This window comes from Bombus fervidus, chromosome 12, assembly GCF_041682495.2.
Source record: "Bombus fervidus isolate BK054 chromosome 12, iyBomFerv1, whole genome shotgun sequence".
NCBI lineage: Eukaryota > Metazoa > Arthropoda > Insecta > Hymenoptera > Apidae > Bombus > Bombus fervidus.
In genome coordinates, this window is record NC_091528.1 from 10745448 (window position 1) to 10766509 (window position 21062).

At 45.8% G+C, this 21062-nt stretch overlaps 1 protein-coding gene across 14 annotated transcripts in view; it reads right to left on the reverse strand.

The window, feature by feature from the left end:
- Lar (tyrosine-protein phosphatase Lar) overlaps positions 1-21062 on the reverse strand; it is a 281226-nt gene that overhangs the window by 162623 nt on the left and 97541 nt on the right. For all 14 annotated transcript variants that reach the window (XM_072013703.1, XM_072013710.1, XM_072013709.1 and 11 more), the window contains one exon: positions 14971-15109. In XM_072013703.1, coding sequence (XP_071869804.1) covers positions 14971-15109 — 139 coding nt within the window. The remainder of the gene's footprint in view (positions 1-14970; positions 15110-21062) is intronic.

Genomic DNA, 21062 nt, shown 5'->3' on the forward strand with positions numbered 1-21062 from the left:
TGAAATCACGGACACGAACGAGCAAACTTTTATCCCGCGACTCGGTCGAAAACAAAGAAATAGCGACGCTGTTAACGAAGAAAAAGAAAAAAAATAGAAAAAATACGCGATTGCGTTCCGGCAAGTAGAAGATGAGGGATAAAGATGAAATAACAAACGCGGGTAGAGTTGGATATTTCGGAACAGACTTATGGAGCGTCGGTTATTTTCTCGTTGGTCAGGCTCAAGGGTAAATTTCGCTGAATTCGTGCGCCAAGATAACGAAGATAAAGAACGCGGTGCAAGAGAAAAAGCAGGAAACGAAAAAGAAGGGGGAAGAGTACCGCGTGCGAAACTTTCAACCGCTCCGCACGGCTATTTCCTAGCGCTATCAAAAGCTAGTTTACAAATGTTACTAGCACCAACGACGATATCCCAACCGCGTTCTCCTACTCTCGTCACGAGTCTCTGCCAACGATGCTCTGCAAGCCTACAGGCAGCTCTACGAGAGACACGTTCGTCCAACTTAGGGTGACGACGCATTGAACGTCTATACGTTCGAATTGGTGCACGGTTATGGAAAGGGCAGCGTTATTGAACGCTTTAAACACACAACGACGGTACAAGATTTTTAAGTACTCCGTGTTTCTCTCAACGAGCAAAAATTGGCGATTCGCGGTCGTAATCGTTACCGATGTCGGAGAAACCAGTAACTTCTTGTTCTCTCTCCGTTTACTTAAACCATACGGCTCGTTTTCCGTGCAATCGCGCCATTTTGGAGTAATAATCATTTTCACGAATTTCTCTCGATTCGGCGCGTTGTACCGAGCAGAAAGAATAGAAATAGGGAAACGTTTCCTGCGCTCGTTTCATTAGCTGGCACCGCGGAAATTCATTGAGCGGGTTGTGTTGGTCGATAAGTGGCGAGAAAGTGGGGACGGAAAGCGGAAAAGCAGAAACTGAAAAGGTTTCTTCGATGCGATCGTTCTTCGACGATTCGATCGAATCGTTGGTCGGTCGGTAAGCGAGAGCTGCTGCAAACACTCTTTGAGCGAACGAGAAACTGAGAAGCCGTATCCGTCTGTTCTGACATTTATCAGACGCCGCGGGGAAACCGAGGCAGACTCCAATCCCCTAAAGTAGACAATAATTAATAACAGCTCCGCCGGTGGTTAAGAGAGTTGTTGGGTTTTCGGGGTCGTTGTTGGTTCACCGACTAGATCTGGAACGTACCCGCTACCGTTCCGTACACCACTTTGGGCTACGGACAATGCCAGTCCGTTTGGATTCTGGCACAAGTTTCGCAGCCGAGGTTAATAATTTTCGCTGTGGCGAAGCGAGCGAAGACAGAAAATACAGCGACAAGAAATAATATTTCGCAACGGGCAAAAGGCGCGTTTTCCCTTTCTCGTCCGTGTGAACGTTGCTGTGAAACGTCGAACGAATCGAATAAGAGAAAGAAGGGAGTGAACGTGGACGGGAAGCGGGCTGAACATGAAAATCCGCTTAAAAGTGACAGAATTCGGAACGAACGAAAAGCCACCTCGCCGTTCCCGTGCTTCCTCCGCGTTACGAATTACGTTGCGCGTACGACGTATGTACGTCAGTTCGCTCAAATGCACGCGTGTACACGCTCGACCACGGTAATACGCGCGTAATCCTCTTAAGGTAATTGTCAGGAAGACCGATCCGTTCGTCGTTTCTCGATCCTCGTTACAGCGCTCTGTCGGACCTTTGCTCCGAACAACCAAAAACTTTTTCCAACTTCATCGGTGGAAATAGCATCGCGATCGTTTCGACTTTCCCGTTGAGTAACTAATCCACTTTGTTGTTCAAACAGATGGCGTATCTTTCTACCTTTTTGTCTTGCATAGCGTGGCTGGTTCGGTTTAGCCGCGTCGATCGACGACGGAGAGAACATCAGAATTTACTCGAGAGAAGTTGAAACGAGATTAGAAAGCGAATATCGATGCGACTAGGGGGAAATAAAGGACAAAGCGAATCCGAAACGTACAAAGGACGTCTTTGGTAGATTGCCGGGGCAAGTAATGGCCGGTAAACAAGTATCGGCAATTGAATCCATTCTCGTTCCACTTTTACTTGACACACGCTACGAACGCATAAATTGGCGTAATTCTTCGCGTTGCTTTTAAGCGATCTTCCAACCTTTCTAATCGCGTCTGAGGCCACGGTTACTGCGGTTTCTGTTGTAATAATAGCCACGAGGCACGTCTCGTAGCGAAGAAGCTCTTCAACGTTTTCTCATAAAGCGTCGGTTGAATTGCCCGCACCGGAGCCAGCCGATGGAAGAAGGAAACGACGGTTAAACTGGTAAAACGACCGTAGAAAGTGGAGAGAAAAGAGGGAAGGAAGAATGAAAGTAGATAAGAAGAAAAGAAAGAAAGGATACGCCGTTGTACGGAGAGGGATCGAGAAAACCAACGAGCCAGTGAACAGACGAAACGAGGGTGTAGAAGCACCGAGGAAAGAAAAGCGAGGTGGTTGTTCCGAGAGCGCGTGGTCGGTGTAACCTTCGGCACGCGATCCTCCGTACGTGGTTTGCTAGCGTGTCGAGCAGAAACTTTTACCGGCCTTGCGTTAGCCTGCATACTAAGCCGTCGGTTGCTGATACGAACCGTCACAATAGTTCGCGCGATTCCACACGACGAAACTCGAAGCCACCAGACTCGAAATTCAATCATTTTATCTCGATGCGAATCGATTTTCGAATCTCCTCCACCCATTTTTTATTTTTTCATTTTTTTTTCTTTTTTTTGTTTCTTTTTTTTTTTAAATATGGTCGACCACAGAGTTGCAACAAGCGCTCGCTTTTCGACCCGCATTCCGATTACGTTTCGTTCCGTTTTATCAGCGGAGACGTATAAGAGGTAGAGCAGGAGTAATTCCGTGAGAATCGGTGCAACAACACACGTTCGCGTTGAACGCATGTTGCCGGGGTAGAACGTCGAGACTGGGGATCCAGTCGATACAAACTAACCTACTTCTCGCGGAACTTGTTAATTGGGTTTAGCTAACCACAAGTGGACGCGGGGCTAGGCTCCGATTTCTCCTCGACACCGTTTGCGTACTTGATAGGATCAACGGAGAAACCAGCATCGCCTTTATTGCGCTCGAATCACAGAGAAGCTGTTCCAAGGGACACGCGCGAATAACGAAACGAACATTATCCGCTCGAGTTTTCCTATAATTTAAATAAGTAGCTATCTATAGAGAACGTGGTCGTTTTTAGCGACCTGTTATCTTTAAAAATTTACGGTCCTGCTGTCATTACTGGTGTTCGGAACTCGTGCTTTAGTTCGACACCGTGCAGACGAAGCAAATCGACGGACCGACCGTCAGCGCGCAATTTGCTATCGATGTCGGGCTGGCGCATCTAATAGAAAATCTCATAAAACGCGCATCGAGGATGAATTATTATACATATGTGATTCGGGCGAACGACTCGCGTGAGTAACGACCGTATAAATCGTAGGTGAGCGCGTGCGACACATCCGGAAAACAATAAAATCTATATTTTAATCTGCGCCTGAGCGTCCTCGCGAGCGTCCCCCATCAGGAGAATCCCTCCGCGAGATTGGTCCACGAGGGAAGAGAAGCGAGAGAGGCTGGATTCGGGCCGATCGTTTATCATAGCCGGAGGGTTTCGCAACGCACGCCATGTGGGATGAAACGCGTAAAAGCTACTCTTTCTACCCCTTTCTGTTCCTCCGCCAGCCTCCGTGTTTTCCAACCTATCCTAAGATCGATTAAGAAATTATACGGCCAACGTTGCCTTCGTATAATGAAAAACCGATCGCCGTTTGAAAGAAACAGAATCGCGTCCCTTTCCAATAGAACTACGACTATCCAGCAACTCGCAGAAGCTCCGAAAAGAGGCAACGATCTAATCTTTCTCTCCGTTTACCGGCGATCGACCGGTTCCTCATTATCCACCGTCACGTTTTCCCAATTAAGCGAGAGAGTTTTACGTCTTCGTTCGAAGAAACGACGCAACTCTCGAGTGACTACCAAAGATTTTGTTCTTCGACGACTTAAAGAGTTCGATTCTGACGGTACTCGACGAACAACCTGCCAACCCCGCTCGGAAGAATTCGTTCCAACCGGAACGAGTCTATGCCGTGCCATCCACCATTTATAGTATTCCATAATTCCCGATCTTTGACAGAATTATCCGTACGTTTGACACGAAGATGTAAAGAAACAGCCATTAACCGATTACAAACTAATCGCGTTAACACCGCTCTGCACACCATCGCGACTATCGTTTAGCGAAATTATTCGCGTACGGAGCATCCCGCAAATTTCATCGACGACAAATCGATTCTTCTAGCTGCGCCAACAAGACGATATTCGGATATTTCGGTCGAACGAAAGGTTCGTTCCGATCAAATTAGATTTTCCATAAAAGTTGAAGGGGGAACGGCTTGAAAGACTTTTTCCCGCAATTTCTGAAGTTGATCTTCAAATTGGATAACGTTTCTGCTAAGCGAAGTAATTAAAGTTACGATGGTTTTCGCCGGGATGCCAACGAGATCGTCCCTAGAAAGGAGTTACACGTACTCGAGCATGAAAGATCGGTTTCCCGAAAATTTAGTTAGGAAAATAGGGTGGGGATCCTTATCCGGTTGAATTTTCGAGCTGACCTGGACAATGCGCGGCATGTCAAATAACGGAAGGAACGTTTCCACGTCTATGTGACGTTCTATTCGAGCGCCAAACTTCTGATTCGCGATCAATTTTTCGACTTGTTCGAATTTCCTCTTGGCAAAGCTCGTGATCTTGGAAACAGGAAATTCGATTTGGATATGGCGCGAGAGCGGCCTTTCCCGCGGAGTGCGACGAAATTTCGCTCTTCCTTACAAAACTGCAATTAGTTCGAGTACGTGACTCGTCGTCGTCAACGTTGCCGTTGACGTTCTAGTTCCCCGCCGTACACGGAAACGCTGGGCCCGAGTCTCGCCCCGTGCAGCGAAGTTGGCACTTAATTCGCCGAGTTTCCAGTTTGCGAAACTCCCAACAACCGAGGCTGAAAACGCGGCTTCGGAAAAGCGAGAAAGATTGGTTCGGAGACGGTGCGAATCGAAACGGGGAGGAATATGACCGCGTGGCAAACGAACCCAACCTTCCGCAGCGTCCAAGCTGTTCGTTCGCGATCCCAATTACGAGAACCTTCTAATTAATCGCACAACATTTTTTACGAATTAATAGGAAATTTCAGAGTATAAGATTGCACAGAATATACCTAAATAACAGGATAAATACATAAAATACGCAAATTATTTAGTACTTTCCACGATATTTGGTAGGTAAAGCAATCTTCTAGAGAGATTTTTTACTTTTTCAAGTATATCCAACGAATTTGGATCCACAGTCTGGATATCGCGCGGAAGGAACGCGCGATAAGAACAGTGGCACTCGAAAATATTTCAGCGATTATCAGGTAAAATGTTTTTGTCAATAGATTGCGTGCGTCGTGCGAAACATTTTGAAGTGTCATTAGCGCTTTAGCGAGTCCATTTCGATAATTGAAACAGAAATTCGACGATTCTCGTGGAAGTACGATAACGACTGCTAGTGGAACAGACGTTACCGTATAACAACTTCGAAGGACGATTAAGAGGATCTAATCAATGACGGGGGTAGACATAGAGAAAATAGCGGGATAAACACCGAAGGGGAGTTCTTTTATCGTCGACAAAGTGGAAATAGCATCTCACGATTTGCAGTTGCTCGTAGTCGAAAGGGAAGAACGCGGTTTAAGTCTACGATAAACTTGCCTTGGCGATCGAGAGAGAGAGAGAGAGAGAGAAAGGAAGAAGGGCGGAATCCAAAGCGGCAAGGAAGGAGAAAAGCGCAAAACGTACCCGAGACAACGTAGATGGGCTGTTAAGATAAGAACGCGAAGATTCTTCGAAGGAAAGTGGAGTCGGAAAGGAAAGAGGGAACGGACCGTAAGGGTCAACCGCGTGCAAGTCGGAGCGTAATTTTCCCTCCTGGTAAGATTCTTTGCGGCGAACTCGCGGATAAGCCGATTTTACAGGTAACTTCCGCGAGAATTCACGAATACGAAAGTCTTGCAAAGCGTAGAAGGCGAACGCGTTGCATCTGTTCAATGGCGAACGAGTAGATCTTTCGATCGTTCCCGAAATTCGAAATCGGTCGAGTCCCTTTCAAGTATTCGCGGAACGAGACACTGTGCGGCAAAGTCGAAACAAGCTCGGAAACTAAAATTAAACATCGATGCAACGCGCGGTGAGTCTCAGAGAATAGGAAAACGCTAAAAAGGAAGATTTCCGCGATATTCTTCCGGTTAGGTAACGGGATACTCAAAAATAAGAGAAAAGGAAAACGGAGGAAAGAGTAATTCAACCTCGGTGCCCTGCTAGGCAAGGGTTTGCTAAAAGTATTCAACGCGCAACCCTCTGTCGATTCTTTACGGCTTACAATTTTTCTCTGGCCTGCTTTTCACCGAGCAAACAGGAAAAATCTTTTACAACATCAACGTCAGGTTGAGACCAAATATAACAGGATCGATGAAAGAAGAATCTTTGCTCCCTTTTCTCTTCTATCGTACGTGAAATTCGTTTCCAGCGTGTGAGACGTGACATTTAATTGAAGCGGAAGTTTGTCGCTTTACGTTTTACGCAATTAGCTTAACGCGGAACAAGCGAGCGAGAGAGCAAGTAAGAGAGAGAGAGAGAGGGGAAAGCTCGTTGAAGACTAAAATCCTCTTGAGATATCTGAATCGTGGAAAAGTCTATTTAAAGTATGAAATTTCAAATAAAATCTTCTTCGCTACTTCAACGGATTGAGAGATTTACTCGTCTGTTTGACTGGTTGTTTCTTCCTTAAGTCTGAGTCGCTATCGTCCGCTTTACAACGTTACAATACAGCCAGATTACAGTAAAAGAAATGAAATTCCAGACGCATACATCTTGCCCGTAGGGTCATTACATTCACTTGCCTCTCGTGGAACGGGCGGACAGACTATAAAAAGGATCGGGTTATAAATCTCGTGGAGGATATTCGCCGCTACCTATGCGTAGAACTGCTGAACAATCTTCAACGATCGATCGTAAAAATATAGCGCGCAGCAAGAAGCGCGAGGTTCGCCCCGGCCAAGGTGCATCAGGTGCAAATCAGTTCCTACGCCTGGCTTAGGTAATGCGAACCCTAGCCAAAATCTTTTGCGTTCGGTTTTCTTCTAAGGATTATACGTACGATCGATTCGTTCCGCGTTTTCGAACAGCAAAAGCTACGGAAAAAGGTACACCGGCAGCGCAAAGGATCGAAACTCTGGCAAACTTTTCATCGGAATTTCAACTCCGCTTCCCTCTGAGAAAGTATCCACCTCGGCTTTTACAACGAACGATACAAAAGCGTGCCGGAAATGGATTTATTAATCTTAAAAATGAGAAAGGGTACGCGTTTATTGATCCGTCGGGCAGCGAGGAGGTTTCCTCAAGTAAAAAAGAAGCAACGGAGCGGCGCTCGCTAGGAAACCTCAACTATGAAATTCCAAGACATCGTCCGTGCGTTTCATACACGCCCTCGGCAAACATCGTCGATTTTATTTCTTGGTTTTACCACTCTGAACGTATAAGTTGCGAAAGGTCGTCCACCGGGCTTGGTAAACTCTTCTTGGTAACGTGATCTTGTATTAGCCTTGAGAGCGAAACTTTTGAAACAGTTGCAATGTTACCGGTGACAGGACAGTAGACAACTTTTGAGAGACCTGGCACGCGAGATGGCAAGCTCGAGGACGAAAGACAGGACCAGAGAGAAAAGATGCGTCGCACGAAGGAAGGAAAAGTAGCGTGAAAAATAGACGTGACGTAAAATTGAAAATGTACCTGGGACACGCACCAAGACCGCCTCGGGGCTTCGAAAATCCATTGCCGAGGAAAGCGTTGACCTCGTTGCTACACCTGCAACGTCTCGAGTGGAAAAGCCGACGGAAAGGGAGGGAAAGCAAGAAACGAAAGCTAGTACCTGCTGGTAAGACGATCGAGATTCTCATTTTATGCAAACGTAGCCGATATCTTGCAACCTGAAAGTCGTGCGCTCTTCGCTAGTTATCTCGAATAGCTCGTTACACCTGCATAGGCGTATCGCAAGCGCGAGAACACGCAATCATCGACGATTATTTTTCGACGATTCTTTCGTCCTTGGAATCGTTTTATTATCGGCGAAAGAAATGGAAATCCCTTTTATCGTACTTTGAATTGCCGTTCCTTCCGACAGCCAAAATCTCGTACGACTGACACACGTTGCAAAAATCGACGCGAGATTCCGTACATCGACGCGCGAACATCTTTCGAAAAGGGAAAGAAAATAGTGGGATTTTTTTATCGCGGGAATTACCACGATATTATTCGAGGTACTGTGTAAGGAGGTACGACGGTTATTACGGCAGTTATTGCGAATTATGGTGCTACTATGTGGAACAGCGACACTCTCGCGCCGTCCATACAAATGCAGGTACAAGAGCGAAGTAAAGGGGCCGAGAGAGTGTGCCGCCTTTCTTGCCTATACTTCTCGAGGCTCGTTATAATAGTAATCGATAAGTAACTCAGCGTGATCCTACGTGCGGCTAATGGACCGATTTAAAGTGTAGGACGCGATATGAAGCCAAGTCGAAGTAAAGCAGCCATCGACACGTGGACGAATAGCGATGAGAACTCGACAGAAGCTTTTGAAACAGCATCGTGTTCGTCGACAATCGAATTTGTTACGTGACATCGAGCATCGGTGAACTTGACGAGAATTTTTATTTCCATTCTGAACAGAGACTCTGAACGAGGAGAAGGTTCTCCATTCGCGTTCATACAGTCTCCGGTCAATCTTTTAATAATACCAGTACTCTCCAAATACTCGTTTAACAACTCTATTCATCGTGACATTAGCGAATTGACCGAATTACAAATTACAGATTACACCATTTTCTTCTTAGAGTTTTTCAGAGTTTTAATTCTAATATCATAATCGTTGTATCGTACTAGTCTCCGCTTATCCATAGACAACGATGTGTCTCTTTCTTCCGCGTGTTATCTTTTACGCGTTGAACGCTATATTCCGTAAATAGATAAATAAACAAAAATTGCTGGGTAATCGCATCGCAGTTGGCCGTATCTAACGGGATAAAAGTTGACGAAGCAAGCTGCTGTGCGCTACCATAGGCAAATGGAGTCGGAAACGACGGATTGATCGCGTCTCTTTGGAGTCGCATTTAGAAAAAGACGCGGCGTAGCGACGTAACGTTAATCTTACTCGGCGACAACGTTACTTCGGCCTCTTTATTTTCCAACTTTCGTCTTTGCCGCATCTCCCGCGGGACCGACTCCCCTCGGTTTCACCCTCGGAAAATGGTAGTAGACCCTTGCAGAAGGCAGCGATCCATCATAAATTTAATATTCGAAATTTCAAGAATGTTCCACACGCTTTGGGGGCCATCCGTTTCGACCGACGATATAAATTCGCCCGATAATATACTAGCAAGTACAGTTAGTCGCGTTGAAAGACGAAAGTCGCGCGTTTCATCTTTGACGATATAGAGAAAGGAAATTGTGCAGCGTGCGCGCGGCAAATTCAGAGTATCAAGAATGCCAGAATGCAGCCGTATTATATTTAGCAACATCCGCGAAATTTAATTATTTAGGATAAATTTATTTTGCCAGAGAATTGTGCAACCAAAATATTTCCTGCGCCGTTTGCTTCCTTTTCTTTAATCTTTTTCACTCATTATAAAGCTTCCGCAGCGAAGGAGAAGTACTAAAATAATTCAAACGAAGCGTTATATCCTACGTTTAATAAATCAAACTGTCACGAGGGGTATACACGAATTTCTGTTCGTGGATTAGTTGTAATTTTCGAGAGCGGGACTGTGCATTTTCCACCTGGGAGAACTGCATAAGTGGATTGTAAATTTGTTCCGTCAATACTATTATCTTTTGATTAGCGCACCTCTCTCGCGACACGCCGCACGCTAATTTAGCAATTCAAAAGGAAAATGACACAGAGAGGCGGAACTACCTCTAGACGGTAAAAGGTTTATATCTCCCTATATATTTGCACATTACAAATGGTTGATCAAAAGACTTTTCGAGTCTCGACTTCGTACAACCGTCCGGTCTTTGAAGAAATGTTTGCTGAAAGAGTGTGCGTAAGTTCTTGCGACACCCACGGTGCAGCTTTCGTAATTTCGCGAATCGTAATTTCGAAATCGGGCAGGAATAATCGGAAAGATTATCTCTGGCTTTTCAACGTTACCATTCGCCGACAACGGAAAGAAGAAAAGTACATATACCCGATATCTACTATTCCCCTTTCGTGCTTATAAAACGGGGAGTAGGGTCATGCATATGCGATGTAATGCATTTACGCCTTCGCATATAATAGCTGCTACGTTATAACAACTCCTTTTCAAAGTACACCGACGTTTTCGCGTATTTTATTTACCGTGGAGCGGATTTAGCGAGCATAGACGACCGTAAATTCCCGCTATTTTCAAAATCGTCGAAAGATTCGGGCCACGACGAGTACGAACGCAACATCGGCGATCGAGAAAACCGCGAACCATTTCCTCCGTCCGTTCGAAACAAGCCCTTTTTTCCCCTCGAATATATACGTCAATTACACCGATTTCGCATGTGCGAGCCCGTGTCTGATGACACTTCGAACTAGATGGGAACATCGAATTGCACTTCGGTTCCCCATAAATTCCACCTCGGTCGAAGAGGGAGAAACGGCGAATAAAAAACACAGCGAAACTCGCTGATACGTTCGCGATGTTAGGCGTCTTCTCGTTCGACAGATGGTTAACACCACTTTAACAATTTTGTTATCGTTGAATATCGTTCGTACAATAATAATTTATAACAGTGGATCCTTTCCCTAGTCCCGTTTCGTCGATAGATTGAAAAACGCTTGCGAAAAAATCGATTCGCGAGGCACGATGTGATCGAAGTAAGAGAAAAACAGGTCGAGCGTCGAGGTATTCGCCGAAGCCGGACAAGCGTTGGAAGTCGTGCGACACTGCGTGGACGCGTTTCGCGTTCGATGCTACGAGAAAATCAGTTTAACTGCTGAACGAACCTTTGCCGCCTACCATGGCTAATCCCAGATCCGCAGGGAAGTTCACGACGGGGGTGTAAACCCGAGAATGTTGCGGCTAAGCTAACCTCCCTCCGTTCTCTTTCCACCTCTTAGTCACCATCGGTTGGTAGCGTTCGGTACGATACCTGCTGCGAGTCTAGGCCAACCTCCGGCTTATCCCGACGACACTCGTTCGATACCGTAAAAGCCTGCGCGAGGGGGGGTGGACAGGAAGCAAGAACGAAACGGAGGAGGATGCGCTGGGAGATGGGGGGATGTTGGTGGTTGCAAGCTATCCTACCGCCCTGCCAACCGCCTGCTAGCCGAGGATCGCGAGAGACCCCCCGTCAAGGGATCCCATAAAATAGCTCGAGTAACTTTTTTACTTTATCATCCACCGGTCTTCCCGCCAACCCTGTCGATATACCTGAGCTCATACACCTCTACGTACTACAACGCGACAGTGTATGCGAGCTTTCTCGCCTAGCTAGTCCAAAGCTGCGAATACACTTACTATATACGCTGCGATACTCGCTACGACAACCCAGCTATTACATCTTACCGCGCGTTACACAACATTAACCCTCAACCTCCAACTGCTTCCACGTTTGTTCCTTTTTTACCTCGATTATTTTATTTCGTCGTTAATATCGATTTTGCAAGTTTTCGTAAGTCAAACGGCTGGAAGCCTTTTCCGCTGGATCAAAGCCACGAGCACGCGTGACACTACGACTATCACTGGCTATTACACGGGGAACACAGAAGGAATAAATTCGCCGTGTTTGCCCTCTTTGATCTTCGACCGCAGAAGGAACACAGAACGAAAGAATCGATTAACAATTCGGTGAAATTTAACAGGAACCGGGCGAAACGAAACGCGAAATAGAATTAGAAAATTTTTAGGTGGCTGTCGGATGAATCATTTTTTTGCTTATCGGTGGGCATGTCACTTTCTGACCATTCCGCGTACGCCAAGCTTCGACCATTTCTCTCTCTTTTGGAACCTTCCAGCCATTTCGTCGGTACGTCTACTCTGTCAATTACCGATAAAACAACGTGGAATCGTACGGACGATGGTTCAGAACCGTAACGCAGCCGGACGGAATGTAAATTATCGCATCCACTGCAACGATAAATAACGCGCCGAATCGAAAAAAGAAAGCAGCGTCGCTGCACCCCGAATGCCACGTTGAGAAAAAAGATCAATGATTCTAAACGGATCGTACTACCGAAACGTGGTAGTTGAAAGAATTTCACGCGCAAACGTATTCGAAGCGTTCCTCGTCCTTGCAAAACGGGCCGCAAATTTTTCCCGTTTCTCTTCATCGTTGCGATTCGATACAAAATATTTCCCGTATCTTCTTATTCTACAGTTTCGAACCGAACCACGTGGGAAATACGTTGCAATTCCCTTACTTGGAAAGTCGGAGCAACGATTTTAGTCGTAACTAACCTTCGTAAGGAACGTCTGATGGAAAATTTGCATTTGCTTAACCCGCTCGTATTTCTTGGGTAAAAGTTGCCCAGAAAGAGAGAGAGAGAGAGAGAGAGAGAGAGAACGTGTTGCTTAGCTTCGCGTAAAAGGGAAAAAAGAGCGTATATACATAGTTAATAGACGCGAAGCTAACGGCAACTCGTCGTTACGTTGACCAGAGAATGGCGGTGCGTAATGGAAACGAAACGCGTACCATCGCGTTGATTCCACGATATTCATCCGCGTTACCGCGTGATCGACGACGTTCGAATTTAGACGGTAGCCGAGATGACCATTGATTCTTTTGGAAAGCGACAGGAGCAAGGGTACGAGCCAAGTTGTACGAACGCAGTGAAACAGGGCGAGGTAAGAAGGTCCGAGTGACAGGGAAAAAGGATAAATAGATGGATAAACATGGATTCGCATCCAGTGGCAGAGTTTTCGCTTCCTGTATTCTCGAGGATGATTTTTCGCCAACGCACGACAGCAAACGAACCTCCTAGGAAATCTTCGTGCGCGACCTGGGCTATTTCCCTTTCCACGATGCAAACAGGACAGACAGGACGAATCTGCATTAACTATGGATTTCGCTCGTCCTCCACGTCCCTTTTCGCAGAGTTCTTTCTGCGGTCGCCATCCCTATCGAGCGCCTCTTTCGACCGTCGTCTAAAAATGTGGCAAGTTTCCGTTTGCGGGCCGATAAATAGAGGCGGATTATCGAGTACAGCAACGCCAACGAATTAAAACGAGGAATTGATACATTGCTAACAACGGATCGTTTTCCTTTCGTGTAAACCCATGAAACGCATCGATTCGAAGATAAAAGATGCCCGTTGGAGATAATGAATGGAGTTTGGAATCTCGCGTATAACGTATCTAAAGTTGCAATTTTTACCTCTCGTCCCGAAATACTCACATCGTGTCACACAGTATCTCGCTTTGAGTCGCGTACACATCATCGACGGTTGAACTTCTGGCGAACGAAATTCGCATTACCCGATCCGAGTCAAAATCAGAGATTACGACGTAATTAATTGCCTGAAATACAAGGGATATGTCATCGTCATTTTGGAGTCAGCATAAAGCGCGGCTGAATTAGCGGGTATCGAGGCGACGGATTACCGTGTAATGAGCGCGATTACCATGCAACTCGAGTCAATGGTCGCACGCGATTTATCATGGAATCGAAATTCGACTCGTCGGCAACTCGTTGCTAGAAAGAGAACGATCGCAGTACTCGAACAAAGTGTGCGCGATGTGACAGAGCAAGTGGGCCCACGAGGCGTTCACCCTGGTCTGTACACGTCGTATTTAGTAGTAAGCAGCAGTCTTAAAGTCCATAAAACGCTTGGTTGCTTCCCTTGCGTTCGGTGCAACGATTTTACGTCGCTGCAAATCGGTCTCTTCGACGCTCCTTTTGGTCCAACGCGATCACGCGCTACCTGACATTGTTTCCCGACTAGGATCGTGCGTTTTCGACGACCGATAGCCGAATTTGACGATGCGAGACGCGATATATACGCGCGGCTTTTACGAGCCGCTTGAAACGCAACCGTTAGCAAATTCGGAACTTAACGGCATATGGTCGACCATGCGCCAATTCGTCGCGCACTAAAACTAAACGCATCGGAAACGTTTATGTTTGCCGGCCCGCGTACACATACACCACTGCGATCTGCGTTTCGTCGCGTCGTACGAACACGCTCGTTATTTGACCGCGGCGAAGCTCAGAGCGCGCATAATTACTCGCTGTTTCGAGGGACGCTCGAGTTTTTTAAACGCGACCAGGGAGTTGTAGCCGTTTAACCATTACGTGATCCTCTTCTTGCTTTACGTACGTATACCGTCGTCATTCATACCGGGTTAATTTACAAATCTGGCCCAACCAAACAGTCGTTGATGTTCGAGCTTGCGAACCTCGAACAAAGGCACGTCGCACTAACGCGCACACTTTTACTTTTTTCTTGTCCCTTTTCACGGACGCGCGACGAAAAATTCATCACTCTCGTTTTACGTGCAACGACAGAACGCTTATCGCGTTACAACGTTTTTAATATCAATTAACGCGATCAAACGCATCGAGTCAAGTCGTTTATCCTTCAAAGTTTAAAACATCGAAGCTTAAAGGACGCGGGTCATACGAACGTCGATTGTACGCGTCGAAAGGCATTTAGATCGCTGCCAGTGATCTAACGGATGCACGGTTTTGCACGATTTTGCACGATTTTGCACGGGTTCGCACGTGCAACGCGTGCACTATTCTTGTTCAGAGTTCTTCACAAACGTCAGACACAATATGATTACACGAAGAATCAAACACTCGGTGGATAATTGGAAACAATGTTCGGCAATGTCCACGAAAGTCTCTGAAAAGAAGTGGATTTCTCTGGTCGATTACTCACCACCATTCTGCGCAATAATCGGGTCGATAGCCACCAACAGGACGAGGAAGATAGGAGTCATATTGACCACCCTCTTTCCCGTCTTCCCTCGGTCTCCCGTGATCACTGCACACTTAATACCACCGTTGCAGCGTTCCACCTATGAAAAAACAAATCACGCTCGTCATAACATACCACCTTCACACCGCTGCGCTGGATATATCTTCGGTAGGCCGAAGACGACGATTTGGATCCACGGCTCTTCCGAGCGTGTTGTGCTTCACGATAAGCTGTTGATTAGAACAACAACGAAACAGGAACGGGAAAAATTCGTTCTCGAGCTGCACGTTTATACGATCGCCTAAGAATTCGCGATGGATGGGTATTCCGTTGCTCACGAATCACTCGTGAGCGTTTCAGCTTGCTGGCGTAACGCGTAAAAAAATACTATTTATTGGTGCTTCGTTCGTAGGTGACAGACAAGTACGGACAAGGGAAACGGAAACGCTTATTCAGCGAAAATCGAACGTAACTATCGACACGCGCCATTTACTACCGGCACGGCGTTCTGTATCCTACGTAGAAATGCGAATCTCGCGAGCACGCTCACACACGGCCAAAGAAAAAAGCGACGAGTTTTTCACCAGCATCGTTAACGATCGTACACTTGTTCGTCGACTGGTGACGAGATCGCATCGAATCGTTCGTCTATTCACATTCTCCCATTCGCACGATGGATTTTCCTCCTGTTTCCTCTCGCGATCCTAGAAACATCGATTTCAAAGACGACGATGCCGAGCTCGTTTCCAAAAAGTAGCCTGTCGATGTATTTCCCCGGGGATCAACGCACTTCTTTTCTGTTTCCTGCCATTCCTTCCGTTTCTCCGCTTCTCCGCTTTACGACGAATTCTACTCCTGCCTCTCGTTATTTTCACAGTGATTCCAACGACCGACACTAATAACGTATATACCGTGATAGGCGAGAAAGAAGATTGAAAACATTCGTCTTCTTCCCGTATTACCCTTCCGCTTCTTTCCGCAACCTTTCAACATTCCCTTTTCCTTTTTCGTCTAATTTCAACTACCTCCAAACGATTACCTGTACTCTTTCTTTCGATGATTCCACGACCATTCCATATTTTGCACCACTTTCCACTCGAAAGGTGATCCTTCCAGCAGTTTTTCTTTAAACTTTATTAAATCTGTAAACTGTCTACTCCAGTCGTATCTCCTCGGTGTTACATCTCTTGGCTGTTCAATTCTAATCTCTCCTCTGCCTTTTCGCTCGATTTACGATTCATCACGCTCATCTTCATCTTATCCAACGGATAATTTCCCAATTTTAGCTACCTTTCCTTCTAACTCTCTGTATATGCTCGTACCAATTTGTCCAGGGTAACGGAAGGTACCATTTTGACACTTCGAATTTGGCAAATTTATTAATCCAGCTACTTGTTAAAAAATTCAACCCCTCGAGTATCGTTCGACGAAACGACGAATCGTACGGACAATGCGTAACCTTCGACGAATCAAATTTCAAGGAATCATCGGCTACTCGAAACGCGATGGGAAACTTTACGGAAACGGTACTGCCTTTGCGCGTGTCCTTTTTCCCTCGATTCGCGTCATATCCTCGGCAACCCTGTTTCCTTTTCGCTTCTTTCGTTGATCCCGAGCCTCTGAGAACTATGCCTCTAAGAATTTTTACGATTTAAAATGGCTGGAGTTAAAGCGATTGTGCGCACAACGTGAACCATTCTCACGACTAATGACTTGCTTCTGCGTTTCTTGGATTCTTCTGCGAACTGTTTACACCCGTTTCTGTAGAATTTCAATGCCGAGAAGAAATTCGCGCGTCCCAAACGTCAGTCACAAATTCCAACACGATATTCGTCACAGGAACACTTTGGACGTTTCCACGATACGAGAGAAGGGCAGCAGGAGGGGAAGAAGAACACGTGCGAATCTTGCCGCAAACTCAAGGTTAAATTGCAAAATAGCCTGCGATATTATAAGATCGCGTTGAGGGTAGTTTTCTGAACGCGCGCTGCGGCTTGACTGACTCATCCCCATACCCCCCGACGATACCCCCTCGCGACCTGCTGTCGAACGATGCGCAAGCGCCATACCCCCTCTGACGCCGACTTCTCAGTACGAAACGCCTATGAATTCGCGCCGACCAAATTTTCAATCGCTTTGAATATTCCGTCTCTTTAGAAAAATGTTGACAGAAATCCGACGCTTTTCAGAAATTCAACTTTAATTCGATTTTAATTCGGGTGCGAACGAACGATATTCACGGAAACGAATTACGTGCTTGCTACTACGACCGTAAGTCGTTCAACGACGCGTAAGAAATTCCGAACGAATTCTTTTGGCAGCTTGGAACGACCAACGATCGCAACGAATACTCGTCGTTTCTCGTTTCTCGATATTCTGAAAAATATTCTGAGAAAACGGGTGAAAGTGAATAAACGACAGAGTGGATACTAGAAAAGAAGAAAAGGAGAAGAGTGGCGTAGAGAGGGTGGTTTCGGCGCTGGTTTAAACGCGACGCATGCGTTCCCCACGCGAGAGGATGTCCGGGGTGAGCCGTCGCCGTACTCTGGCCGACGTATCGCAGTTTCTAGCTCGATGTTTGTCCGCGTGGTACTCCCAGGGACGGTGCTGCTCGTCCCAACCACGAGGGTGTCGGAATACAAAACACCCCGAGAGACTACGCAATTCGGACGAGGAAACGAGAAAATACGCGCGGCACACCGACAACTTACGAGTAGAGAAGAAAGTACTTATATCGATACATCCGGCAACGAGATCTTCGACGCTTGCGCTCCTGGCCCAACCGACCAAAACTTGCCACCGGTTTTATTCTTTTTCCTACTTCGGCGCCAAGCTCGGACCCTTCGTCGTTCAACTATGGAACTCGCAAGGCCCCTGGGAGTACGGCAAGCTTCTACCAGAAGTAAACAGTTCGACAAGGAAACCCTCGCCGTCACCGTGATACTCTTTTCGACCGGGTAAGTGGCCAATCGTGTGTACTTTCGAACACTTTCTTCTCTTCCGCCTTTTCTCTTGTCGTTCATTATTAACGCGTTGCTAGGAATTGTGTCGATCAAGCTTTTTTCTTTATCGTTTCTACCGAAAAAAGATCATCCTCGAGCCGAGAAACGCGAATTTGTTCCGTCAATTTGAAACTGAAATAAAACCAAATGGCAGGATTTTGATACGAGGTTTTAAACGACGCGAAGCTGAAACAACGAAATCGATGACACGACAATAATCCAATGCTATCAACCGATCGTTCGGGATAAACGATCGATATTTACGATATTAAGGCGAAAGTAATCGACTTAATTTACGAGTGTGTAGTCTCGTACTCGTTCGGCTACCTCCACAAATTCACTCCTTTAACGTCAGCTGTCGTCGCTTTCGTCACACTAGGCACCTTCGTCTAACTGAGTACATACGCCGATTCGCTGCTGGAATATTGGATGCGCACTCCAGAGCATGCCGAACAAACCGCGTAACTAATTTCCAAGCAAAGACGAGACGAAATTACTTTTGCTTCTAATCGGCGAGCCCGCGAATTTGTTCCGCAAGTAAAAGTGCTGCCTTTGTTTTTTTTTTAATCTTCTCTTAATCATCGTTTACGACATGGTAAACAACGGGACGAGGAGAAAAGTATCGCAATGGAGGGTCGAACCGACAAAGCTAATTAAATCGCCGAGCGCGCTGGCGATAAGACCACCGCAGTTGGACGATTAGACGTTTATGACTTAATAATAATTTATCCATTAGCGGTCGTGAAACAATAATGCGTTATTTCAATGATTCAGGCTTCTGTCTCGACGCTGAAACGGCCGACGATATTTGTCGAAAACATACGAGAATTCGAATGTTCGATAACACAGTGTTTTAGATTTGAAAAATCGTAAAACGGACGCGCTTTCGCTTCTCTCTTCGCTTTTTTTCTTCTCAATCTCGATTTTTTCCATATTGCACGTGGAAATAAAATAGGAACGAAGAAACCAGCGGACTTTGAGTCAGAGATATAAACAGGTCAACGTAACTTGGCAACGGAATCGTTGAGAAGAACGGGAAAGGACGAGGAGAAAAGATGGAGAAAGACGAGCACCGTAGCGTATCTCCGGAGGGAAAAGCGTGTTCCTTTGCTCCTGGTGATAATAAAAAATTCCAAGGTACGCGTAACTTAATTTAATATCGTGGCCAGTGCACCGTGACCCGATGATAAATCCCTCGGTATCTCTGACCGCGCCGTTTCTATTCTTCCATTCTAAAAATCTGCCTACTCTTTCCTCTTACTCGAACAAAAGATGATGGTCGGAATAAGAATAACCAGGAAGTAGCGTGGCGCGCCACCAGGCAAGTCGAGGACTTAAATTAAAGCGAAAAGATCGGCCGAGTACTGCAGGAAATAAGAAACGGCTGGCAAACGATCGAAGCGGGATATCATCCGGTATCGAGTCGACTGCGTAACGTCATTCTTCGCTTATATCCTGTGTAACTAAACTCGTCGACTGCGCTGTTTTTACGAGCGGCTCGTCACAGAAATACTGTATAAAGAGGGCGAAGCTTTGTTCTCAGTTGGGAATGCTCTTCGACGGTGAAAAACGTTGCCGAAAGGCATCGACTGATATTTACGCGCGTCATCCGATAACGTTTACGAGAGATTTTCCATGTTTATTTTTTACGTTGCGGGTCACAACGTTCTGATGCGATTATCTGGAATTACGAATTTATAATCCAGATTAACGTAATTCTCTGCCCCTACAAAGGATCGGCCACTGGATCGAACGGATCATATTATTTCGTTGCAACTGCAACTGAACTACGACTCCTGAACTACGAGCCGACAGTAATAATATCGCGGTAATACGAAAAGGTGTCTTTCCTTTCTCGTTTATTATTCCTTTTCGAAAGGTTTCATCTTTCGGTTTCGATCCACTTTCAGAACGATGCCGTGCATCGTCGCTGGAATTTTTCGAACTTCCGTACGTGTACGTGTTGGCACATTTACGCGTCTGTGTACAAAGAGAAAAGGAAAAAAGAAGGCGCGCGCGCGCGAGAGAAAGAGAGAGCGAACAGGCAAACTGGATGCTGGTGGTGCCGGCAACGGCGGCCATGTAAAACGTCGCGGGACAATCGTACATCGTGCACGTTCTAGTAACTTATGAATAAACATTTCTTGACGCCATCCAGTGGAAAATTACTCTCGGAAATGTCCCTATCCTTCCGCCTATTCTTTCTTTTGGTATTTCTACCTTTTTTTTCTCGCTGCTTTCTTCTCGCCGCGCTCTCGAAAAACGAAATTCCCCTCTGTCGTCCGAAACATTGGAAAGACGGTCGATCCGATTTTTCATCGTCGTCGTTCGTCGCGAAAAGAAAAACCGACGAAATCGAATTCGCGGTCCGCGACAAAATAATTTGTGTAATTCAATTGTGATCCACACACATACACGTGTATATATGTGTGTGTGTGTGTGTGTTTGTATATATATATATATATGCTTTGTTGTTTATAAATTGCAAATCAAGTTCGTTTTATGTAGACTGTTAGTTTGGCATCGGGGACCGCTTCCGCGATTAATGTTGACACGATTTGGGTCGCGTTTGATAATTAGTTGATCGTCACGTTGATATATAATACATATAGCGCTTGGTGCATCCTCTGGCCGTGGTAAAAGTGAATTTGTCTCGTATGCTATCGATGTACTTCGGTGTTGATTTATTAAACAAACTTGGCTAGGTATTTTGAACCGAATCCGATATAATAATAACGTAGCATTCGCTACAAATTTCTGTTTCACAAATGTCTAGCGGTTAAATTGAAATGCGATTCGAACGACGCAATAAACCGTGGCTCCGTGCGAAAATTAAAAAATCACACCGTCGAATCCGTATGTTCCACTCTTTCAAAGTAAATTAAACGTGTTCAATTAGCGATTTCTCCGGTTAAATATAATTTACCTTTCAACAATTCGTTAACCTTCTACCTTTGGTTTAGCGTACCGATAATTTATTTTCTACCCAGTTTATTTGCCAATGTAACGAGAAGTTTCGTTCTCGACAAAGGCACGCTCTATTTGTATGTA